The 27,096-nt window shown below is 38.2% G+C and overlaps 1 protein-coding gene and 1 long non-coding RNA gene across 6 annotated transcripts in view; one reads left to right on the top strand and one right to left on the bottom strand.

The window, feature by feature from the left end:
- Nucleotides 1-4,400, top strand: part of NTNG1 (netrin G1) — a 158,797-nt gene extending 154,397 nt beyond the window's left edge. For all 5 annotated transcript variants that reach the window (XM_055724474.1, XM_055724475.1, XM_055724476.1 and 2 more), the window contains one exon: nt 3,116-4,400. In XM_055724474.1, coding sequence (XP_055580449.1) covers nt 3,116-3,342 — 227 coding nt within the window. In that variant the 3' untranslated portion in view covers nt 3,343-4,400. The remainder of the gene's footprint in view (nt 1-3,115) is intronic.
- Nucleotides 4,401-4,523: 123 nt separating this feature from the next.
- LOC129737172 (uncharacterized) lies at nt 4,524-15,947 on the bottom strand. Its single transcript, XR_008734721.1, has 3 exons — nt 11,654-15,947; nt 10,509-10,573; nt 4,524-6,390 (listed from the first exon to the last, which is right to left on the bottom strand). It is a non-coding gene; the product is annotated as an uncharacterized LOC129737172 (long non-coding RNA).
- Nucleotides 15,948-27,096: the final 11,149 nt, after the last annotated feature.

The following is a 27,096-nucleotide window of genomic DNA, read 5'->3' as shown; positions in this document are numbered from 1 at the left end:
CCTAGAGCATCTTCTGAAAGAAAAGGTGGTATAACATGTATCCTAGAGAAATACTGTGTTAACATTAGAAACATTGTTGATTTTCATAATAATTAATATACTTGCCTTGCTTTGGTCTTGGCAGCATGTCAACTACTTCTGTTTAAGGCATAAATTTTCTTTTAAAGTGCAGTGACAGTACTCCAGTGAAAGTACTTATGCTGGTGATGTGCTACACTCGTTAGTTGTAGCTAATCCAATTCATAAACTGATCAAACATAATTAATATTAAAGTTTGAAAAGTAATCCTAACCATGCTTTCAGAAAGGTCAAAATGCCATTAGAGTTGGTCAGAATAAGATTAAAACAAAACTGGCAAAAAGTAAATAATGGGATTTCATAACATCTTCAGAATTGTTTTATTTAACTTCCAAATCACCACAGTTGCTATCTACATGATACATATATGTGTGTACATGTGTGTGTGTAAGAGAAAGAGATACAAGGATGAAACTAAGGGAAAGCAAGCTGTAACAGTACGAGACTTAACAACTCTAGAATATTCAGCTACATAGTCATTTGCAGAGAACATCAAAATCTACCCAGTTTTACTTAACATGTTTCTGTGGGCAAACTTTTAAAAGCATGCAGGAATAATGAAGGAGAAGCTTCTGACCCATCCCTTCTTTGAGTACATTTGTAAAACTTCCTAACGAGAAATAAATGGTTTGCTTTAAAAACCAGCATCTATAGCGTTGTATCCGGAGTTGGCGTAGACAGCAATGATTGGAGATGTTTGGTAGCAGCCTGCAGCGGTGCAGCGGGCTGGGCAGCCAGCCTGTAGCAAAGCACCACTTCAGCCACCCATCACCAGCCATCTGTCACTACGGATCCGAACCGCGACTGACGGCCTCTTAAAATAACAAGCCATAGTTGTCAAAATAAGTTTTCAAATAGGAAAGCTTTTGGAAAAATAAATCTGTTTTATTGAATACTTGGGAAAATTTGGATAATGTATTCTTGGCCAAAAACAAAGTGTAATATCTCATCTGCTTTTTAAGAAGTAGTATTTATTTAACTACTGAATTCCACTCAATTACTTAATGTGAAGAATGGTCAGTACTGATGGGACAAATATTTCACCATTTCATTGTCTGAACTGTGGGAAGCATCCCAGCAGCGAGCAGTCTAGAAAAAGCAGGTTCAGTAGCTGGACCATCAGAAAAAGTATTTTGGGTTTGCGTATTGATATGGCTAAATATATACAATATGAATAATAAAGTCATCTTTAGAGATACATAGCCTCAGTTATAAGAGATTGGCTTTTAAAATCCAGTTCATTTTTTTGGCCTGTTCTATTTTCCTGGGTTGTTAATCTCATCACATTTATTTGGTGGTGATTTACTGTCCCTTGTACATAACGTAAATGCAACTTTTTTGTAATGTATATATAGAACATTAAAATTCAGATATATGGCTGTCATCAATGTGTTGTACCTTAATATTGAAATTTTGACATTACAATTCAGACAGTGCACAACAACATTAAAACCATAGCTTTTAATAAAAATCTTTGATTACTAAAGGAATCACTGAAAAAAACTATTTTACTGTTTTCTCTCAATTGCATCTATGAGTTTCTAACACACTGCATTATTATCTGGCCCACTTGAATGCAGAACATTAGAAACCAGCTGTCAGAGAGTCTTTCTAGAGTGACAATATTATTTTTCTGAAATCAAGCCGGGACAGATAAAATTACCGGTGAGGTTGCTAGTGCACAAAATTGTAGAGATTTATGTAGAATTGCATCACTTAAGAACTCGGACTGTTTCAGTTTTAGTTCTCAGAATATTTGAGTTGCTTTTAAAAATGAGTAAACTAACACTTATCAAACCGTACTATTTTTGTAGCAATAAGTAGCAGTGTTTAAAATAAGAGTAACAATATTTTCCCTGTTCTGAATTATTTAGGGTATTTCCAGGCTAAGGTATGCATGAACAGTGTGTAATGTTGAGTCTGCTTCTAAACCAAATAATCTTTTCCCTAATTATCCAAGTGAAAAATTCTCAAGTTAATTTTGACTGTTACATTCTGCCCTGATAGTAGGTGCAAGATCTTTAATAAAATAGCCTTTCCGATGGAAGACAGAGCTGTAGTCTAGGACATATTCTACTAGTGATATCATCTGGAATGACACACAGATTGACACGTTTAAGTAGTATATTCTTCATATCTCTACGTATTTACCCAGTGAAATATTTCAATTGATATTAAGTAATACAAAGTAAAGCCATCAATTTTTCAAATACGATAATATTACTCAGCTCTAAAACTTTTGCCTTTATGTTCTTTTAACTCTTCTGTGAAATCTGACTTCTGAAGTTATTATACCAGGCTACCCTGCCTAACTAAGATAGTTTTCAGATGGCAGTTACCCTCGTACTAAAGTGGCAAATGTAATTAAGAAGAAATATTCGATCTGTAATAGAAATAACATTACCTTTTATTTCCATATGTATATACCATGTAACCCCCATCGAGCGGCATGCTGAATTTCCTGCCTGCGCTTGCCTTATCTTTTTCACATAATTTTTTCAGATCATTAACACATGCAGTTCTTGAGTATAAAACCCTGTTTTCTCATACAGATCTTTCTACTTCAGCCAAGTCATGTTGCATTCTTGACCACTGTTCATGCTTTCCCACAGCTCTAGATACGTTGCCCCTTTCAAATAATAACACACCCACCTACAGTTCCAGTTCAGTTGTAACTACAAAAACTAGAACACTGGCACAAGGCAGGTATTAATATTCATATTGTTTTGTTATTAATCACTATTCGTGTTAATACATTAATTAATATCATCAGTCAGTGGTCTGAAGTGAACAAGATAGCTCTCCAAGACTACAGCCTGAAGGGGGTGGGGGGTGGGGGGAAAAAAGACATGAGAAAATATCAAATAAAATAAAAAAAATCAAACCTGAAGTGTTTCAGAAAACCACGTCCCCTGTTTACGTGTCTCAGGAAGAGGCGGGAGGTAGTGTTTTAAGTGGTTTCAGTGCAGAGTTTCTCCTGTAGATGAACTTACATTTATTCTGCTTTTCTTTCCCTCCCTCCCTCGCTATCTTGCAGCAAACGTATGTGACAATGAACTACTGCATTGCCAGAATGGAGGAACGTGCATCAACAATGTGCGATGCCAGTGCCCTCCGGCTTACACTGGCATTTTATGCGAGAAGCTGAAGTGTGAAAGGGATCCGGGAGGCTGCAGCCACAGCTCCGGCCAGGGGGCAATAGCACACAGGCTGCTGTTGCTGCTGACTGCTCTACTAGGAGCAACTGGACTGTGCATATGCTAGGCTCCATATGGTCGATGGCATTGGACTGCTTCAGACGAATGTGCCACGTGACAACAAAACAGTCGTAGCATTTGCTACCGAAATTTAAATGGGAAAACAAGTGAAAAAAAACCACACGTACAATCGAAGACGGCTGAACTGAACTAAGCCATATAAATCAGTAACGGACAGGGCTGCAAGTCAAGACTGTTCACCTCTGACTCGGGACAAGCTGGCATATCCCGTCAAACCGATGCTAGCTGCAAAGCCTACACAGGACTCAAACAGCTTTGACCGCCCCCAGAACGGGAAGAGAATTTAAAACACATTTGCTACTCCTATGCGGCGCGCTACCGTACCTCCGCCGGCGCGTGGGCCGACCAAATGAAGGCATTCTTTGCTGTCAGTGCATTGTGGGTATAAGGAAATCTGTAAAAGCTGCCATATTGGCCTGCTTCAGTCCCCGAATCCTTTCCAACCTGTGCTTTAGTGAACGTTGCTCTGTAACCCTTGTTGGTTGAAAGATTTGTCTGATGTTAGTGATGCACATGTGTAACAGCCCCCTCGATAAAACTCAAGCCAGTCATATCCTTGTATACCTTAGCAGCACTGCATCAGTAAGATGCTGTGTTCACCTACTGTACAAGAGTGGCTATAGGACAAAAAGTGTATTTATCCTTTTGTATTCAAATGAAGTTATTTTTCTTGAAATAATGTACAATGTAGATTTTTTGTATTATTGCCTATTTGTGTTACCAGACAATTTGTTAACATATTTAATTCTAATCAGATCAGAAAAAAATATTACTTTTTATTTAGTCCTTTTCTTTTTCCTTTCATTTAATTGTGCAGAGATTTCTCTGTATGGGCAACGTGCTGGCATCAAAGAATATCAGTTTACATATATAACGAGTGTAATAAGATTCCACCAAAGGACATTCTAAATGTTTTCTTGTTGCTTTAACACTGGAAGGTTTCAAAGAATAAAAATTCCTGCATAAACAGTTCCAGGATGACGTATTGCTATTTTTTAAGGCCTTTTTAGAATCCAAAAAAATTTTGATTATTTTACCACCTAGCGTGTGGAAGAAAAACAGACTTAACAGTGGAAATCACATCATAACAATCTAACCTGGTTTAATTTTCATTACTGACGTTATCTTTGCAAAGAATTTTAAACGTAAAGGGCATCATTTGAGGAAGATTTCATCAAATCCCAAGCTTGGAATAGTTAAATAGTTCTCATCTTTGTTCTCTCAGCTTATCACAGAAATTATTCCAAAACTGATTTACAAGCTATTACAGAAGCTAGTATTTAATTCATACCAGTTTTGTGGATTCTGGCAGTAATGAAGTAGTATAGCCACAGCTTATATTGTTTCTCCAAAACCTTCATTAAAATGATATGTTTATATATGTACTAGCCTGTCTTAAGAAACTGCAAAAATAGCAGCAATCACAAATAAATTAAAAAAAAAGGACCAGATTTAACTTTCAGTAAAGTCAAATTTCATATTTAGAAGGAACGTCAAAGTACACAGCAGCAAGTAGAAAAAAAGTGCTGCTCCAGCAAATAAAGTTTGTTTCAAATACTGCCCAAGGTGTAATAAATTCTTGTTTCTGCCTGTTATTAGGCCAATTACTGAGTGTGACAGAAAAGGAGAGCGAGAATAGAGACAAGCCAAAACCAAAGCCGCGTTGTCCTGGGAAAATTAAAAAAAAAAAAAATAAAAAATATCAAAAGGTAGCAAGACTGTGAATTCATTTCCTGGCAATTTTCATCATAATGCCTATAAATATTTTACCAACATAATAGCCTGGTATGGAAAACAATTAATCAGCAAAAGACAAATTCCTGAGGGAAATAAATTCTACCTGGCTGCTTCTTCCAAGTGGTGAGCAGAGCAGAATTTAGAGCACTACCTTCTTGGGTGAGCTCTTTACGCTGAGGAAAGCAGCTTTGCAGGCCAGTGCCCAGCCTTAGGAAACTGGCAGGCAGGTCAGGTCCTCATTTTTAGCAGAATCCTATGAAGATGGGGACGATGAAGACATCAAGCTGGTGCTTGCTTGTTCAGGCTCTCACCTTGGCCCTACATGTAGAAGGTTTACTATTCACACTGCCAATGTCTTTTGGTGGACTAAATAAGATAAGGCAAAGATAAATAAAGAGCTTGCCTGGTTGCCTGCCGTGGCTTACATGAGATGGCAGGTATATACTAGAAGGATGCTCAAAACAATAAACCGAAAATTACATTGTGACTCAATAAGGAATATAAATGCTAATACAGGTGACATGCAGAGATGGAGATTACTTATAATTAAGTAGATTTCTGATATTAAAATGTGAAATTTAAGTTTTCTCAAAGCTTATTAGCACAGACCAAATTCGGACTGGAAAAGATGCATTTTATTGTCATTACAAGCTCAAGGCTTTGAGAAAGTGCTAAGAAAGCATGTTATGCACTTCTGGTTAGAAGGGATTCTACCAGCAGTGCTGAAGTATAATGAATATCAGATCACAATCAATTCAGCTGGATTTCAATTTCATATACTTAGGATTTCTAAACCAGGGCAGAGTATATGGCTTTCCACATATTTAGCTACCATTTCATGCATTTTATTCTCCCTCACCTATTAATAAAATTACAATTTTATACAGGAGTACATTCAGTGGAAAGTTTTCTTACCAATCATCCTTTTCTTCAGCTTCATTATTTTTTTCCTCTGAACTCCACAGAACTTCACTAATTGAAAATTTTTAATATAAGTTTCTACTACTGTATTCCAAGTATATTTGTAAAATTATGTGTGCATCTCTGAGAGAGGAGATTTACATCACTCATCACTGCTTTACCTGATTTTTTATTTTAATTCAGTGGAAAATGAAGGCAAAACCTGTTCCCCATTTCAGAAGCTGCGAAGAATGATTCCTTTTCCTGAAGATATGGTAGGATCCTTGCATTATAACATGTAGCTGCAGTATCTGCTTCATTTTCCACCTGAAAATATATACACATATTCCAACATAGTCTATGTTTCTTGGAGTGGGTGTCCTGTCCTTGTGAATGCCTGTAAAATAAAAACCACATACATGATACTGAAAAAAAAATAACAAGAGTAACACAATCACTAACTTAGGATTTTGATTCTGTATCAAAACACCAAAAAACAAACCTGCTGCAGAATTACTATTTCCTGTATAAGATTTCTTTTCTGTAAGGTTTAGCATCCAAGAAGTGCGCAGGCTTCACATTGCTTAGTTGTCCAGATTACAGTTCGGTTTGCAATGACCTTAAACCTAGCATTCGTAGTTCAATTTAAGCGGTTATATTAGTTCCAGTCAATTTGCTAAATCAGTCAGTCCTAGTCAGCTTGCAATTCCTGTGTTCCTAACTAGGGAATTGGTTCTGATCCAGGATCCACATATTTAACATCTGAAAATGGAGCAGCTTATGACAATGTGCTGCTCTCTGACAAGGATGCTGCAGAAATTTCCACTTCAAGATAGCCACCTTTCTCAAAGGGACACTAAGACAGAGGCATCTGTCTTAGTGCAGGGTAACTGCTTCAAAAACAATCTATGCAAAGGAGAATGATGCAAATTGACCCCAGATGTTGCCCAATAATTGGTCAACGCTAGTACTTTATCATGACTGAGCCACAAATAAGAAGTTATTTCGTGTACTGATCAGAAAAAAAAAAAATGTGCAAAAGTTTCCTCAAATTTAGAAGGACCTCTTCTGCTTGCATATAATTTTATATATCTTTCTCATAACTCCAAGACACCAGGGGGATTTGTTATAGCCTCATTGGGATTCTAGGTTTATTAAACTATTGAATTAACTAGCTTCATCCATGCATGCAGTTTGTTCACCTGTGAGAAATTAGAGTAATATTTTTCATAGATTATGCAGGACCAGATTTTCAGCTAACCTCCAGCCCAGCTTTCACATTTGTCCTTGCAAATTCAAGATTACAGATGTAAGTATTAAGACATAGTCAATCAATTCATTCCTAAGAAAAACTGTAAGTTTAATTATTTATGGAAGCAAGCATTTATCCACCAAAATGCATGTCTGGCGTTATAAATCAGAAAATTTATATTAACTAACTTAATGCATTTCCCACCATCGTACAGCATCAGAAAGAAAAGGATGTAAGAAGTGTATGCGAAACAAACAAGTAAAACAGCAGCAATTTGCACCATATGGTGCATTTCATTTAATGAAATTGAAGTTTATCACTGGTACAGTATGTTCACCAAGACACCATTTTTGCCACAATATGCAATAGATAAAATTCCAGTACAAAGTGTACGTTTCCCTCGCTTTTTTTTTCTGGCTGTCATTATCAAAACAGACCCACACATATACATAATGAAATACTGCTCAAAAATTCTACAGCTTCAAAGAACACAGAGATGACTAATATTATGCAACCTGTAGACCTAAAGGGATTATAAAGGCTTTGGGGTTGAATTCCTGCATACATTGCTGGCTAATACTCATTTCTGAGAAGGACCAGGGTAAAGATCACAGTATCGAAGTGCACCGAATCAGTTTCACGGCAGTCGGTAGAACCAAAGTGGCAGCCTAGTTAGGGAAAGCACAACAGGATGGTGTTGGTCCTGCATCTGTCAGCAGGGGCAACCAAATCCCACCCTGGGACGTCCCCGGGCATCACTCCCCCAGCAAAATTCTTGTGTCTGCATTTACAGATACGCATGTTCTAGTTACAGTTGCTAAGACACCTGCTGCTTACAGAAAGCTGCTCAATGGAGTTGTTGTTCAGGTGTTCAAGTGTACTGTTGTCACCAGAAATACAATTTTTGTACTAGACGTGAGCCGTTGTCAAGAAATGGAAGTAGTAACGGTGCATACTGGGAAAAAGGGGTCAAGAGTGGGTTTGGGACTATTGCTTGTTTATTTTGAGAAAATGAGACTGGGTCTGGATGAGCATTTTCTGTTTCCCACATAGTGTAATTTTCACTCGAGTACTCTGTGCATGTCTTTGTGACATCCAAGAAACAAATTACTCTTAAGTTAATTCTGACTTTGATATGCCTGAACAAGACCTCTCAAGAATAATGACATCAGTTCAATCCTATACACTAGCAGTCTTTACAGTTCAAGACTGCAAGGTAGGCTCAAGACAGAGCACTCATCTTCAAAGAGAAGAAATATTAGAGGATTGCTAGGGGTGAAAGGGGCTTGAGAAGTCCTACATTGAAGTGTAAAAAGTTAAACATGTGTATATGCATATATACACCCCCAACACCGAAGCCAAAATCTCTGTAACTTGGATGCCTTGGTATTCTAAATAGAAGCTGCCTGATTTTCACTACTCCACGTTCACAAGTCCCAGAGATTGTCCCTTACTGTTATTACAACAAATATACAGTGAAGTAGGCTCTTCTCTGTTTTAGTGGAAGAGTGAATGAAAGTCTTTCCTCATCATGCTGTAATTTGCAAAGCAACTTATATGATGACCTATTAAATCAGTGCAATCTTTAATATATAGAAGAGTTATGCAAAGTTTATGATAGAAATCTCAAGTGTAATATTCTTCAAACACAAAGTTACAAAAAAATTTCACATTCTATTATTTGGAAAAGCCTAAATATAAATAAAAATAAGATTTTATTCATTCCTAACCTAATCCAAGTGATGGAATTTACAGAGCCCACAGCTGCAACCTTAAGACAGAACTCTGAAAGGACCTTAAGCTTAAATTTCTTCTCCGGAAGAAATATTGCAAGTTCACAAGTCACATCTAATAGAGCAAAACTGAATTCCAGCACCATCACTGCAGCCTAGATCTGAAAGTGCTATGATCACTCCTGATCTAACAGGCTTGCTGAACTGTTAAGTTTGTAAACATCTCTAAAAATTCAACAAGCTTTGAGAAATCAGATTATTGGCCAACAAAGTTTGAGTCTCTGTAATGATTACAGTGAGGCTTTTTAAATTCCGTGAAGTTCTCTTTAGTTGTCCAGTCACATGTGTTCCAAAATGCAATTTCTGGGACCGCTGTAACTCCAAAAATTATTTTATAACCTTAAAATGAAGCCATCGATTTTATTCAATCTGTAATCAGACACTTGTGACAATGCCATAGTAATTCTCTCTTTTCAGATTGTAACATTAATTAGGTAATGGATGGGAAAGGTTAACATCATCCTGTACACAGGATCATAGAATCATTGAGGTTGTAAAAGACCCTTAGGACTGATTCCAGCTGTTAACCTAACACTACCCAGTCCACCATTAAACCATGTTCCTAAAGTGCCACATCTACACATCTTACATATTTTTGTTCTTCATTAATGCAGAAGTAAATCACAACTCAAGTCATAGCACAAGTGATATTTTCTTTCTTTCATCCCCTCTGTTTTCAGTGGCATCCAAACCTAGTTCCCTCACCTATTCTGCAGAAATTTCAGTATTTTCTAGTCCTTCAATGTAATGCCCAAAACAAAATCTTCTCTAGCTATGTTGTGGAAGGTAACATTAACAAACCACAACATTTAAAAAAATATGTATTTGCATTAATCTCTTTGAAAAAAAATTGACAAAAATTAGTATAAAATCCCTTCAAACCATTTTGCTGCATACCACTATGCAAAATATCTTAGCAAAGATTTTCTATTTAGCAAGTCTAAAAGGGGTTATTTACCCACTTGTGATATCACAAACCGCTTTACATACAGTCAGTTGAAAGTCAGAGAGATTCCTGTGTGATCCCGACAGAATAATGTTCATACATCATTCATAAAGGTGGCTCACAAATACTACGCTAGATGCAAAGTTCATTAACGTAGTGCAGCAGGATACATTTGGAGGATAATACTGCCTGTAATGTGAAGATCAGTACAAATCTTTTTAAAAATTTAATAGTTCTGCATGTTCTCCAAATTCTGATTCAGCTCCATAGCATGAATGGATTTATTTTTTTTTAGAAAATTTTCTGGTTGGGATATCAGTTGATTTTTAGATGAATGCATGCTCTACGTTCAGAAGTGCAACACCACTCCTCCACAGAACCACCAAACACACGTTATGAGATGTACACTCATCCAGGCCCTTACTCTTCCAGTTTGTGCAAGCCATATTTCAAGTTCCCCAATTTTAAGAGGCCTTTATCTAGCTGACGCCTTCACATCTCTCAATGACCATTTTCAGTGTTACCTGAATATGTAAATGAAAACATTTCAGTCCTTGTACATCCACTGAGAACATGGTTCACTTCTCACCTGCAAAAAACCATGGATGCAAAATCAGTGGCTGCTGTCAATAATTGTTGTTTATAACTGACAGTACTGAGGGATCCCACTCAACAACTTGGGCTCTCTTAGACTAGATTCTGTAAACATGTTGAACTAAAAGATGTATTTGCTTACTGTAACTAAATAAAACACAAGGCAAAATCATCCTTACAAGATTCTTATGATACTCAAAATGTCGAAGAACTTCCATTTATCACAACTGAGATACTTCAAAAACCCTTCAAGGAAGACACAACAGGCTAGATTATTATTCTCTACAACCTATAAATGTTCAGATACTTTGCAGAGAAATTCTATATCATTTATCTTTTATCAGAGATGAAGTTGCCAGAAACAACCCAAAAAGCAAGTGGCAAAGTTCATTACACCCAAGCTCCACATCACACTGAGTAGGAACAGTGTTACACTACAGAGTAGTGAAAACTCCTTAGTAGCTTTGGTTATAATTACCACTACACACAGTATTATATATATGACCTGTAATATTATTATGCATAAGGTATATGACAATTTTCAAAATATTACTTCACACATCATTTCAGAATGGAAATCAAACCAATATGTGTTCTCACAAGTGATATGCATCCCAAATGGTGTGAAATTATCCCTTGCCTGAACAGGTAGCTATGACGCTTCATTAAGGCTTATGAACAACAGGGTAATAAAGAAGTTCGTTTTTCTACACTTATTTTTTAATGACAAGTAGTAACATATAGTGGGTGGTAAATTAAAGATAGCAATCAAGTTTTCAACTATCATATTATCTCATAAATAATTTCCTAAATCTTAATAGAAGTCATTTTAATGACAGGAGAATAAGTTCTTTACAAAAATGCACTAACAAATTTGGACCTCATCCACGAAAATAAATTTGTTTATTATTTACTTTTTGCTAGTTTTACTGACCTTCTGGATAAGAACTCTATTAAATTCTTCCTGCAAAAGATGCCTGCTAAATACATTCCCAGATCAAAGCTGGCACATATGCCAAAAAAAAGTAAGCTAAAACATAATGCCAATCACATTTGTAAGTTGAGATTTGCTCACCTAATAGAGCTAAAAAGCATTCACAGGAGATGGGATTCAAATGCTAACACAGCGTCTTCAGCTCCAGTGCAGGAACGTAAAAGCTTGAATACAGAAACAAAGGTTGGAGCCCACACAGTGGGAGCAGAGGTTACTGAAAAGAAAATGTAGACTAGCAAGAACAAGACAAAGTAGAATTAACAATTCTGTTCTCACTACCAGTCAGACACAAATTTTACCCTAGTCCAAAACAGAAGTGTATATGAAAGACATTGGAATCCAGAGGGAAACAAAGCAAAAAATCCACTGTTTTTCAAGAGTTATAACATTTAGGGGAAACCCAATACTGGGAAAGTGAAAAGAAAGAGAACTTAAGTTGTCCCCAGGCTAAAAATATACCAGGAGCTCAGGGAAAAAGCCAATCTGGATACTATGTACATATGCATAAATCCGTAGACGCAGTATTTAGCATTGTACTCCCTGACGTGAAAACTGCAGGACTTCAGCCTTGCACAGACAGGACACTCACCACCCGAGGATTTCAGCATTTCACCTCCTGTCTAGGTGAGACACTGCTCACCTATCTTCTGGGAGAGCCTAAGCCCATCAGCACCACCTCTGCTTTGTCTTTGGCTCCAGCTGTGAATTTAGCAGTACTAGCCTGGCCATCTAGTCCAGGTGTTCACAAAGCAGCTGCTTTTCAACAACCTTTGACAAACCACATCACAGGCCTCCCTCAGACCAAAGCAGTTACATCTGCTCTTCACCACACACCTCCTAAATCATTACACGTAGTTCTTATAAGGAGATAGAATATTATATGTGTTCCGAAGCGAACATTTTCCCCCTAGACCTTCTACTGGCATCTGCTGTCACCATGTTCAACACAGGACTGAACTAGGGTCTGAATGACTACACTGACTCATTTAATACATTTCTTGTTAACTTCTCTTACCTTTAATTACTGTTGTTTAGTAGGATGGGAGAACCGCATGTAGAGCACTCCAGTAACTACATTTATTATACTGCTTTCTTTTGCCATTCTACAGCTTGCTTTCTTTCCTCATGTCAGTTTTTTTCTATGCCCTCATAAAGTATATTTATTACTTTGCTCTAGAGATCTCCCACAGGCAAAAAGTAGGTGGATTGGTACCTATGAATTAGTCTTGACAGTGCTCTTTTGCCTCCCTAGATCTGGTAGAGAGTCACAACTCCTTTTATAATTCTCTCATTGAGTAGGATGTAAGGAACGATGACTAAACTATGTAGATTTAGTGGTGAACAATTTTTTGACAGGTTTCTCGGTTACTGGCAATATCTAGTATCTGAGTGTCTCCCAGACTTTATTGAGGTTAGCCTCATGACTCTACTGCAAAGCAGAGAGACATACTAATCCATTTCATTCCTGGGGACCGAAGCTTGAAGATGTTGAAAGACTTACAAAGTCAATTACAGAAAGAAAGATGAATTCTGACACCTCATCCACCGCAATAAGTACCGAGACCTACAGTTCCCTACTCCATCCAAATTACACAAATCTGAAGTTAAATAGTCTTCCATCTGCATGTATTTGCCACCCACTTACTTCAAATTATCTTATCCAAGACTATTTTACATTACATCTCCCAAAACATTGTCTTTGCCTACCATGCTTGGAGTTTCAATGTTGTGATATGTAACTCACACATTTGATTTTCCTGGTTTGGGTTTTTCTCTTTTGCACTTCAGTCTAAGGCTAGAAGGAAACCACAACTACTGTTTTTTGAAGCAATGTTATGCGTGAGTCAAAGTAATTGGAAGCATCCTAACAGTCTGAGAAATTAAAAGGATGTGCATACAGAGAAAACAATAAAACACTGAAATCCTTGCCCAAAAGAAGAAGTTGGCTATGGGGTGTTTTTCCCTTCCTTATCTGACTTTATTGGATATGTTTAATCTCATACAATAACAACATTATGACTTTATAAATTAATACATAATATCTTTTATAGTTTGAAATACCTATAGCTTAGGCATTTCATGTCTTTCATAGATGTCTAGATACTGACACAATTAGCTTTTGATACATAGATATTTCTGCTTACTGGAAATCTGGTAGCAAAAAGACTCGACATTTTGAATGGGCTCATAAATATATATTGAATTTAATCTTTTAATACACAAAATCCGTTCTTCTATTGTTTGGTTGGTTTGGTGGCGGCTTGAGAGAAATATTTTCTATAAATATTTTTGTTTTGTACAACTAATTAGTCCATAAATCAGTACATTGTAATGTGGCAGAGATTACCCTCAAGCCAACAGAAAGCAACTGATTGAATGCACTTACCTTCTTCATAATTCAGCTATCTCTAATGTCTCTACATTTTCTTCTGCAGCTTTCAAACCTTGCCTTGCTACTTTTTTCTCTCTTCCCATACTTCAAATGTAGCCCAGTTTAACCAATAAGCATACTTGCTATTAAACACCAGATATTTCCTGTGTTTTGAATGAAGTACAGTGGGCTGATGAAGTACATAAATAAACAATAACCAGATAATCATAGATTAATCAGTTTGATGCTGGAGTAGAAATTTTTACATGATTTCCATTTTCACATTATTTATTAGGGCCATTTACCGATATTAAAAATATGCCAAGTCTCAAGCAAATACATGTCTCTAAAAGAAGGGAGAAGAAAACTACAAATGTACAATTCCTTTAACAGATGCCAAAGACTAATTAAGAAGTCAATTCAGGATGGCAATCATATTCTTAAAGAATAATAATTTAAAAAAAGCATAAGCACATGTTGAACTTGGAGCATGTACTTTAATAACATCAAAGCCCCCTTTAGTATATTTTTTCCTTCTTAATCTATAATGCCCACTTTATTTTCCTCAAAGAGCTTGCAATGGCTACAAAGAGGTAGGACTGTTCTGAGGCAGCATCACTTGTGAGTTGCACTAGTCATCCAGCCCTCTACAACTTTAACAAATAAAACAACAGAAAAAAAAAACCAAAAACAAAAAAACCAATTAGACAGGCATGGCTTTGCCATCATTTCTGCTGACTCACATTTCTGAGTGGTAATTCTTGCGCAGCAATTAGTTGGCGGTCTTAGTACAGCTGCTAATGGAGATGTGCACACTGATTACCAAAAGCTATCACTGTTTTTTCTCCTAACTGACAATCTTAGCAAAGGAAGCCAAGTGGAAGTGGAACGATGATGAGCTAGCCTTGCATGTCTCAAAACAAGGAGCAGGAAATAGATTGACAAAACAGTATTAAAAAAACACAGAACTTCAGTCTACATGATGCATCTATTCTCTGGACAACTAGGATTCATTCTCCAAGGACTGACCAGCTCGTCTTCATTAATGACCTGCTCCAGAATCCATTAAACACAAAGGAAAGCCTCACCTTGATTTCAACAAAACAGATTCAGGTTTTAAATTCAGTTGAAAAATAATTTCAGGAAAGGAAAAAGTAATCCCTTAGGCATTATCTCTCTGATCCTACTATAATTTGCAACATTTGTACAGTTCCATGTACTATTTATTGTGCATTATCCTATTGCAGCACTTAAATTATTATCATTTGAATGTTTCCACAGACCCAGCAGTTCTTGTGACAAATGTCTTAATTTTAAAAGCTGGTCTGCATGGCAGGCACCATTTCTATCCAACAGAGAAAGGAACTCCCTAGCTGAAGCTGTTTTCACCAACAATTTGTTTGCCAGCAGCATGTTTTCCTGTTTAATCCATGTTAACATTTTGTTCAGAGTTATCCTAACTGGCATGTATTCTATCTGATAAACATCTCCTCTTTCCCCTCACGGAAACATTATTTATTTATGACATTATTGTTACAGACAACTAAACAGCCAAGAGGGAAACACATTTGCTTTTCTACAAATACCTACACATGTTGTTAAACCTGCATCATTTTTCTTATAGAAACATCTAAAATTTGGTAAAAGGCTTCCTAGCATGTCTTTGGTATCCACTGAGAACAAGGCACAAGGACAGACACATGCAGCAGTACAAAATCAGCAAGTGTTCAGAACAGGAGGAAAACAGTGACATTTCAGGTTGTTAGGCTGATATATGAAACTTTGTCCTTTTCAGTCCACTTTGTCATGACTCCATGACTAAATGAACTAAATGGACTCAATATAAAATGGCACAAATCAAGAGCTGCTTTCATTCACGTTCTCTGTATCTTTGCCAACGTAGGAACAAGTCAGCGGGTTGTCAGGAAACCAGTACCCAAACATGCACGAAGCGAGCTAACACCAAATAATCTGTGTTGGAGGTCGTGGTGCCCCCCAGGCTGCTTCGTGACTGAGGTGGAATTAGGAAAGAAGAAATAGTATAAATCAAAATTACTAGAAGTGCCCAAGAAGCAAATACCCTCAAATTCCCTCTCGCTTCATCAGTTAGCAGCACATATCCATATACAAAAGGACCTGGAGACCTACATCTGTTTCATGAATGACACTAGAAGTTGTAATGTGTCATCAATTTAAATCACTGCTCCGCACCAGATCAGGACTGGCAGTCTCCCACATCTCTGCAAGATCCTGTTCCATCCACAGTCTGTACTTTGATCAATATATAAAGATTTTAGTGTGTCTACCTGTAGGTTTCCCACTGTTCTTTCTGTATGATCTTTGTCTTAAAGTGCAAGCCTCTTTAGTGCATGCATGTCCTCAAACTATGTGAGACAGCTTAAGACATAGCACCTATCAGTTATTATTAACTGACATATTCTTGAATCTTCTCACACTGGGCTAAATTTTTCAGATACAGAAAGGACAGGCTCTGCAAAAAGGCTCAAGTCAAAAGGAGCAAAAAGGCAAAAACTGGGAGAAATTGAAGGCACAGACGTTTGTCAGCAGGACAAAGGTGACCTTTAAAGATGGACTCAGCTGTAGGTGTATTATTTAAGTAATAGATACTTATATACATTGGAATTATGCAGGTAGATATACATACATGCTCATGTGCTAATCATATTTGCTAACCAAAGATTTTATAGGGCTTTTCAAATATTTCAATTCTGTTACAAAGGAAAGTATTTGCATATTATGTGAACATACACGGGTAATAACTGTGTTTGAGTATCCACCCACCCGCTCATTTGCAAATGACTTCCTAAGTTAAATCAGCCTTACCCTCTGTACTGTTTCTCAGCTAAAGGACGTTTTCTGCCCATTATCTGCTTCTTAGTACAGAAGATTTAGAGACCTTCTGGAGTCCCTCACCAACAGAATCTGTTGCATCGATATGGTCCTTCACAGCAAAAAAAGCAATGCAGCCTGGGAATATTAAAATGTAAGAGTCACCAAACATTCTTTTCCACCCAAAATGATAGCTGCAGCATATAAAAGCATGATGGCAGCAAGTATAGGATGAAATGCTGTGCAAAACCTGAGCACGTACCCACGGTCTGTGACAGTTTTATGAACTGATGTCTCTGTCACTCTGAGCCTGTGCCTTGACTATAGTTACCCATGTTAATTAAAACAGAGAGAGAAAGGGGTGCCGATCTGTGCAGCCAAAGCTGCACTCCTCAGAGGCTAAACCTGTGCATTGCAGAGGAGCTGCTGCATCACCTCTCAGCCAGGGACCGCAGGGATCACCACCTGCAGCGGGGCAAGGCAGGGGGGGGAGGCAGGGAGAGCAAACACATAGGCAGAGGGCAGGTGAAAGGATCAGCGATGCGGACAGCAGAAATAAAGGTTACTGGCAGGTCAAGAGGGGAAACAAGTATACTTTTCAAAAACATCACAAGCATCATTGACTTACGTAGAAATTTTCTAGTTTAGCCCCCAATTAAAATTTTTTGCTGCACACCGCTACTCCTGAGAGCAGGTCAGGTTGCTGATTAATAAGACCTGCTTTCTTAATGTTTCTCTGCTAAATTAGAAAAGCTGTGGAGCAGGTCTTACAAAAACTCAAAAAAAAAAAACCCAAAACAAAAAAAAAAACAAGAACAGCCTCCTCCCCCCCCACCCCCCTACAATCTTGAAATACACATCTTGTTTTTAATACACCTAAGAACTTTCTAAGCTTCTTTCAACAATGCTGAGCAAGCAGGGGGTGGAGGAGGAGGGTGATGTTTATAAAGCCTTCTTAGAACCATGTGTTGGTTGCATTTTCAGACTCATTAGTCACCTACCTCCACTCCCAAGTGAAATCACTGGGGCCACTGAGCCGAAGGACAACAGCCCAAACTCAGAATCCTTGCATTCACTGCACAGAACTCAGCACTGTGCAGGCTTTCTCCCTAATCGTGTCTTAGCACAGAACACGAAGGGCTGAGACTTTCGAATCATTCTAAGGAAAGTAAGTATCAAAGTCTTTGGGCTCTAAAAAGAACTGATTGTCTGGCTTCTTTAGATGCCTTCTAAAATCCAAGATTTAATTGTTATCCTTCATCATCATTTACTTTTAAATGCGTATATACTCACACACGTACAGACCCATACATACACACGTGGTACTCAGTTGCTCCTGACGCAGATTAGCCTGACATCTTGTGGCTATAAGGAACATAACGTGCCGGTTAACCAGATTTCTGAGTACCAGCCGGATGTACATATCCATACTAATGCCTATATAATTCAGGCAAATACAAAACAGCTCTTGAGCAATGCAAGACAATTACTTCACTTAATTAGATGCGCCGTGGTGTCAGCATTGTGTCCTGATAAGACAAGCTGGGATAGAATTGTAAAGGCAAACCACAGTTACAAATAATGCAGAGCTTTGGTTAACCGGACTACAGCAGGTAGTATTTTGCTCAAAACTATATGCCTATCTAATCTGAAATAAGGATTGCCAAGATGTGTGCAGTTATCATTCTGATATTGCCATGCTAAATATTACTTTCATTTTCATCACAGGAACCAAACCATTCCTGCTGCAAGAGCAGAACATGAGTGCAGAGACTATATGGGGAAAATAAATGTCTTCTCAGACAGGAAGATAAACGGCTGACAAAGAGGAGTGGGTTTGCCTGTATACACAGGCATAGCATGGGTACGTGTGTGGCAGGGAAAGGGGAAATGCCCACCCTATGAAAGTAGATGCTTTTCCTTTTCCTAAAAAAATTGTCTATTGATTAATTTTCAGGGAAAATATCTTGAATCTCAGGAGAAGAAAAAGATTCTTTCTTTTAGGAGGATTTGCTGCGCTGTCGGAAGAGGTTTGACATTCACCTCCTGTTCTCCTTTTTGGCATAGAAAAGAACAATCAAGCAATAACACAGAGAAAATAATCTGTGCGGTTTGATTAGTTTCCACACCAGATGTTCCCACATATATTCACACCTCCCCAACTCTTTTTTTCCAGCCAAGAGTATGTGCAGCTGGTACTTCTGTACACCAAAGCTATTTAACAGAGCTATTAGCAAGGGGGGTTACATTATGGATCCCACCACTCTTCCCTGGGGGCCTGCTCCTGTTCCCACTGAAGTTAAGGCATCATCACGCTCACTGTTTTCAGAGGCAGCCAGAAAACATTGCTGGAAAAATTTTTACTACTCAGTTACAAACCTGTGCTTTCACCTCTTCCAGCCTACGATTTCCATTTCATTTTCTTGCTGGTACTGTAAGGCACTGCAGCCATTCACTGACCGGCTCCAGGGTTTCATTCTTTGTGAAGTAGATTCCAATGGCAAAACAATTTTTACAAGAATCACAACAGATAAGAACTATTGCATTTGTTAATAAAGTTTTAATGACCATAGATTTCTTGAAATGGCAACTATAAAGTTGCATCTCATTAGTGTACCAGCGACTGAATAAACCTCAAAAGATAGACCTGATTGTTCCCAGATGAAAACAACAGCCATGGGTTCAGCCAGACTTCCCCAGAGCAAGTACTGGCTAGAAAACCAACTCCCCAGCTTTCAGATGGCCACATTACAAGAAATTCTAAATTACTAGATCAGCCCCTGTTCATTTGAAAATAAAAAAGGGTGTTTTCTTAATATTGACAGAAATGCCATAATCTTGGAGCTCTAAATGCTTTGGTTGCAAGTAAGCGGTTTACTGTAAGATGCAGAAAGGAAAAAAATTACTACCCCTTCATATTTTATTAAAAAGGCAATTATAAGGTTATGTACACTTGCATTTCTAGGAACTCAGTATCTGCAAATTTTGCAGCCAGTTTGTCTTCACAACCTCTGGGTCTTGTTGCGGAAGACACACACGTGGGATTCTTTCATGAACGATTTATGCTTTCTTGATGCAAATTAGAGGTGATCTGAGGTAGAAACATGCTGGTGGAAGCACTGCAGTAACAGCTGGGAATAAATCAACCTGTACACCCTCAGTGCTGTCCATGGAGATTTTTTTGCCACTAGGTTCTCAGTGTGTGCATCCGAAGACCAGTTTTTTCCATGTGGAAGATCACTTGGAAAATAATGTTAAAGATGACTGAAGGGCTCTGGTTATCCGGTGAAAGCTGCTGCTTTCCAAAAGGGACATTTTAAATGTTTAAGTGCCAGGTTAGCTAGATTACTTCAGATAATTAAAAGCATAAATAAGAAACACTGCTTTTAGAAGGCAAGTGATTGCATGAACTGGTCAGTAAGAAGTATGTGACTAAGAAGAAGGAATGGTCTACACCTACCCCTGGAGTCCCTGTGAAGAGGCAAGACGCAACACTGCGCTACATCAACACTATTAGGCTGACGACAGACTCTCAAAGGACAGCATGGCCTGGGCAAGCACTACTGGGAAGCAGGAAGGTACATTAAAATCAGGACATACTGATAAATAGTCAGAGGGGTCTGGGATTCCCTCAAGCAGCATAGGGAGATGCAGAAAGGAAGATTAGCAAACCCCACCCTCTTGCTCAGAAAGGGTCAAGCTGATACGGAAAGGATCTCTTCAGAATAAAGAGGGCAGTGGGCATCATATGCATTTCCTGAATCCTTAAAGGAAAGGTATAGGTAAAACTTGCTCAGATAATTAGATGTAAATTGGTCATACTATTCATTGCTGGTTTGGACGTGAAATGTCACAATGTTTAAATGCTCTCCTCCGGTGACTGCTGCTCCAGTATAAAAGTCTGCTGTAAAACTAGGCATAAAATGAAAAGGAACCACAAAGTAAAGCAAAATAATCCATGGTATTCCTTCTCCTTGGTGAATGAGGTTAAGAAGGGCAAAGCAGCAAATTGAAGGCAAATTACATGGCTAACAATGTCTGTATACTAATCATTGAAAGAAGAATTAACAAAAACGGGCATTTGTATTTAGTACGTGAGATGCTGTTTCCTGAACTTTCCCGAGTTCTGCCAGTGACTTCAGCGTAGCCACAATTCTATCCAGAAAATGTATCAAGTCGAACTCTGTGAGAAAATGGAGGCCTGCCAGTGTGTTAAGATGTGAGGAACATTGCATACCTCAGTCTTCAAATAAATAAATAAATAAATAAATCTTTGCCATGAGAATTTTTCTCTTCACAGGGAAACAAAATATATTTGCATTATACCAGCACAGTAGCTTAACTTATTCTCCTCCCTTATACACAGCTGATGCAAACTCCACTCTTTTTGTTATAACAGAGAAAACAGCTGGGCCTGTTCCAGCTGTATTAGTGGAACCTGAATTTTAAAGCACCAAAGATGCAGATATGACATGGGATTCCCCAATGCATACAAATACTCTAAAATCTGGCCCCCAGGTCCACTGGCAATGAAACAAGACAGACGATGTTTTATCATGTTCCAAAACATTCTTGAGAGGTAACAAGTGAAAGCAAACATAACACAAGCAGGATAGTAGGGTCTAGCAAAGCAAAGGATACCTTGCAGAAGGTGAAAGAGCACAAGAAAATATCACTCAGTCCCTTCCTCCCAATAATCAGAAAGCTTTGTCATCACAAATGCTTAAAGACGATATGGCAACCAAATGCTCCCCCTCCTACCCCTTTCAGCAAGCTCATTTCAATTGCAGCTACAAACCACGAACATAAAAAGACTTCAATGAACCCAGGAGACAGCAGATGTTAATTATAGCAAAATGGTATCAAAGCCAAAAGGAAATTTGTTTTGGTTTGGTTTTGCATGATTAGTTCAGCAGCACTCCCAAACAGTGTAAACTACAGGGTATGCAAACCCTGACCACTTGACAAAGATATATGTAGACCTGCCCATCCTATGTAACCGAATGTCACCTACGTAGTTATTAGCAATTGCCCTTAAGCTAATGCATCATACGTCTTTTTGACAAGAGTAATGGCTGTGTTCTGACAAAGAATAATTGCCATTTCAATTGAGAATGTTAAAATATAACTGAAATCAAACATGAAATTATTAGTGAAAAATGTAGGAAAGATGACAGAAGTGCATAACTACACTGGAATTATCAGCAGCTTGACTGACCTTAATATAGCCCTAATAAGTGTTCCATGCAGTACAATCCACAACAGCAAACGGCAACGATAGTTACTGCGCTTTGAGACTAGGGTGCCCTCAGTGCCCAAGGAGCTTCAGTGCTCACCAGAGAACAGCAGCGCTCCTAGGGAGCTTCTGTTCCCACCAAATCTCGCGCTTAATGGCCTAATTCTTCAGTTTTACACTAATTTGAAACTGTCAAGCTATTGAAAACACCTGAAGCTATACTGTGTACCAAAATGAGGAATAAAGCCGTGTCTTCCAGAATCAGCTGCTGTTCTCCTTCAGCAACCCTTTTCTTGGAAGTAATGAAGAGGGCTGAACAATAAGTACTGCAAGTCTCTCCTTGCAAACCTCAGACTTTTGCAATAAGCCATTGTCTCACTTTCAGTAATTGAAATGAAGCTCTCTAAATATTCCAATCAATTCCTTTTTGATTTACTGCCTTCCATGGCATTTTCCCCCTTCAATTATTGGTGCACTTGGACTTGTATTTCCCACAGGGACATTGCGTGCTAGAATTGTATGTCATTCTTTTAAAACGTCTCTTTCCTTCAGGTAGAAGTTTAGGCTGTACCCTGTAGGGCGTCCCTGAACTAATCTCTCCCTGGTCCTAGCAGAGATCTCCTGCTTCTCCGACTAACAGTTTTTTCACCACAGCAATTATTAGAATATTGATCAAAAGCTTCCCCTGAATCTTGTCTCTCTAAGACTGCACTAAGCATAACAAGTTAACAGACTTAGACATCTTCCAGCATGCAATGTTACTACAGTAACATTGTAGTGTCTGATTTCCTACATTCAAATGAACTGGTTGTAGTCCTTGTCTCTCTCTGAGGAATAACGGATACAAATCCTGGGTGGACTTGGCCCACGAATCTGTAGCACTGAGCAATCCAGGTTTTGGAAGCGGTCTTTTTATGCTGGCCACTAATCATTGCCAAACAAGTCAGAAGATCCTTGTGCCCGCTGTGGGAAAAATGGGTGATGGAAACATCATTAGAGCAGCTCTTCAAAACCCACTGACTAACACATCGCCTTACTGATCAACTGTTATTTGTTTCGCAGTAGTTGGAAAATTAGGTGTTTTCCTAAAGGTGAATTTAAAATATCCCTTTGCATTCTTCCCAGCCTTCAAAATACTCTGTCATTCAGACCCATTGCTTTGTCATTGCACAAGAAAAGAGGTCTACGTGACTAACACTCACAGCCCTCACCCCACTCCTCACAAATATTATCCTTTTCTTCAGCAACAGAATTCTCAAATTCTCAAAATCAATCAATTTCCAACATTATTATGAAAAGGGAGACCTTGAAAAAGAAAAAGCCTTTGGGATAGTAATCTGTTCATTACAAGGATCTATTTTTCCCACGTATAAACATTGCAAGAATGTATCCTTAAGTCTATGTTACTTGTTCTTTACGTACCAGAAACTAATAAGGAAACCATGCCTACACCGTATTGATAATTCACAAGGCCAAAGAGACAGGGTGCAGATTTTCTGAAATTTTAATTAAACCTAAGAGAATCAATAAAACCATTTGTTCAGTTCTAGTACCTGGTTTTAGGCAATAATATCTTCATGCTGCTGCTTGTTTATATTAGAAATTACATGATCTGCTCAGCTGAAAAAAGATTATTGATTTGTATGTAAAACCAGGCAAAAGTACTGGCTGTTTACAAGGGATTCATGGTTACTGTGAATAGTATCTGTAAACAGTCACCTGACGCCAGCGTGACATATCAGCACACCTCAAAGGAAGCAAGCTGAACAAATCAACACTTTATATAGCACACAGGAACCACTAAGCCACTTTCTTTGTCCAGTTAAGGAACTTTCCAAGTCTGACTATAAAAATAACACAAAAGAATGCATGCTGTTCAATAGCTCCTAAGAGGAAGATGAAGGAAGGAGAAATAAAAGAAGAGGAAAATAAAAGGAATTTGGTAAACGTGATCACTTACCATTCAGGCAGCTTTCTGCTATGTTGCCCTCTCTGCTTGAAAAATCCAAAAGCACTTATTTAACTACTAACCAGTGAGCACTCACTGGTCCGAGGAACTCCCGGGAGCAGCACTCACTAGTCAAAAGCTTTCTGCCACTGAAAGAATAGTCTGCCCTTCACCATTTCTGCCCATACCAGAGGAAGGAAACAGCCAGTGAGAGCGGAATCTTTGTCACAGCCATCACCCACGGACAGTTTACAACCTTTTCTCTATGGGATTTAAAGAGCATCTTAGAATCCTTGTTGACCTTTCCTAAAATACCCATAAGTTACAAATTCCCAGCAACATTTATTGTCTTTAAAAGTGAACGTAAGTCTTGTCTGAGACTGCTGTAACTGCAGTATCATCATGAAATCCTGGTTCCATTCAAGTCAGCAAATTGCCTGCACACCTGTAGATTTCAGATGTCAGGTTTCATACTTGGCTAATGCAGAACATTTCTACAAATAGAACTATAGCTCTTTAGTACTGGTAACTGTATTTTTCATTTTAGTATGTTTGAATTGATGTGTAAGCTTAATTTGAACCTCCTGACTGTTACATGCAGACAGCTGTTGGCCATCTTTTATTGTTGTGGAAGTAGATAGGTGGAGGATTGTTTGTTGTTTTTTTTTTAATTCATAAAACAAACACATTTAGTAAGAATGACACTAGTTTCTCAGTCTCAAGAATTCAAGGAGAGACAAAGCAGTCAAATATGGAAATACTTGGGTTTTTTCTGCATTTACTGTTGGAATCGGAAACCCCAAGCAAGTAATACTAAACAGGGAGGAGGCAGTCACATTTAATGCTTATCAAACTTTTTTCTGCAGATTCTTCATCCTAGAGAATTTTGTCCAAAATATCAGGCATCCAAATTTCAAAAAGCTGTTCTCAAAGCATTTCCTTTAATGGACAACAGAGCTGGGTAAAAGCAACAGATCTTGATTTTTGGTCTACTTTATTTCTGACACTTTAGGATTACTGCAGCTTTTAGGCTCATGCTTAGGGATGCTTAGGTCCCACGGCAGCAGTTGATGTCGAGGCCTCTGCACAACTTTGGGGTTATGTCTTTAACCTCAGCTTTCATGCATGTGATACAAGGATGCTGATGCGTTCCCCCCTATACACTGATGATCAGTTTGCTTGAGATGCAGCTGGAATATAATTTTCTGGACAGTTATGTTATGTGATTGCCAGAGAACTATGACTTACTATAAGGCATGGCCTCAGGCACCATCACTGCTAAAACTCATGCAGCTGAAGAATTCTCAGAAGCGCACATCCTGACTGATCCATATGGCTTCAGTTTGCACCAGTTTGTGTCATTCTGACCATGAAAGGTCCACAGTTACAACTGAACTTATCAGTTCTGGTCAAGTTTGAGTCGCTTCTGAGGTTGCTGGCTATGTTCTACACCTCATGTCGTCATGCTTCAGACATTTTTTCTTAAAAGAAAATACGAGTGTTATGCTACAAAGTGTAACAGTGAATTCTGTTCTTGAAAGTAACCCGATACATTTAAAGGACATTTCAGTTTAGTTTTCCGCCTCCTTACAACAAGCTCTTTGTTGCATGATCACAATAGATCACTTAATTAGAACTGTAAAAACTATCTGGAAATAATATCAAATCTCCAGAAAGTTCCATTACTTGACAGAATGTTGTTAAAACAAGTGTTCAGTTCCCTCTTACAACAAACTTCGTCCCAGCCTACCAAGAAGCCAAACCCAGAGTGTCCTATAAACTCTTGTATAAGAAAATGCCACCATTGAGTAGGTGATACGGTGATTCTATTTTGGGCTCTGTTTCTACCAAAACATTCAATATAGAATGTTAATATTTTTCCAAAGAAAGAAATGAAAAATACAATATCTACAAGAAATATTTAAAAAAAAAAAAAAGAAAAAAAAAGGAAAAAAAAAAACCCAGAGGAAATGTTGATTATACTTGATTGTGTGTTTTGCCACTGAATTTGCTTTCCATATTTCCATAGGATTTCTTGTATTTTTTATATATATATATGCATCATGCTGCGTTACTGTGTTAGAAAGTATTCCAAGCTACTTTGGTACGTATATTTCAACAAGTTGAGGTTAATGCTTTACTAAGCATTTTTTACACTGACTATATGGGGAAGGGGAGGGGGGAAACACCAACATTAAATGCTTCTTGCACTGGCAAGTATAATAAGAAACCACTGCCCAAGGCAAGGTATTCCTTGAGAAACTTAACATAGGCTCGCAAAAGGCCTCTCTGGGTATTGCTTCCTAAAACAGGGACAAGGGAGTGACTGAAGTGTTCTTTTTTTCATGTCATTAGAGGAGAGGGAGAAGGAGAAAGGAAACAAAGTGTGAGAAATCAGAGAAGCAATAATACAGGCAGAGAAGAAAGCCACTAACGAAATTAAAAAAGCAGGGTTTTTTTAACAAAGTATTCACCAGAAACCTTGATGTCTGGAAAGGAAACCAATTCTTGGTCAGGAAAATGGAAAAAAAAAAATATAGAGACTTTGAAAGTATACTGGCTGTGCTAATGAAATACATTTCCCCACACACCCAATTTCTTCTACTAAAAGCAGCAAGATTCTAAACACTGGCTAACTATACCACAAACAGTATCTGAATGCATACTATGTAACAATGTTATCGTACAGATACAGCTGTAACTTCAGTATCTAGGTAATACGGGTTTAGAATTTATTAAAAAATCAATGCATTGGTAGAGCAAATCCTGACATTTTGCCAACTCTTTGAGGGCAGGGTTGAGCCACACAAGGACCCATCAGTATCAGCTCCAAAATAAGCAGCCCAAATGACAAGAGGTTGAACCACCAGGTCAAAGCTCAGGCTGATGTGCAGTGAACCATGCATATGCTCCAAACACCACGTTTGTGTCACGTTAACAGGTTCTGGATTTTGAACCCGGTTTTGTTTTGTGTGTGGAGACACACCAGTCTCCAGTGTCACATGGAAGAACAAACAGTGTCACATCACATGCCACTTGTTCTCCAGTTACATTGTTGTGTCACAGGTTAATCATTGTCACTTCATGCAGCCACACATCACACTGTCTATTAATTATTA

The sequence above is a fragment of the Falco cherrug genome, chromosome 12, assembly GCF_023634085.1.
Source record: "Falco cherrug isolate bFalChe1 chromosome 12, bFalChe1.pri, whole genome shotgun sequence".
Lineage (NCBI taxonomy): Eukaryota > Metazoa > Chordata > Aves > Falconiformes > Falconidae > Falco > Falco cherrug.
The sequence above is the reverse complement of the archived record's forward strand: the minus strand, read 5'-3'. Positions and strand labels throughout refer to the sequence as shown.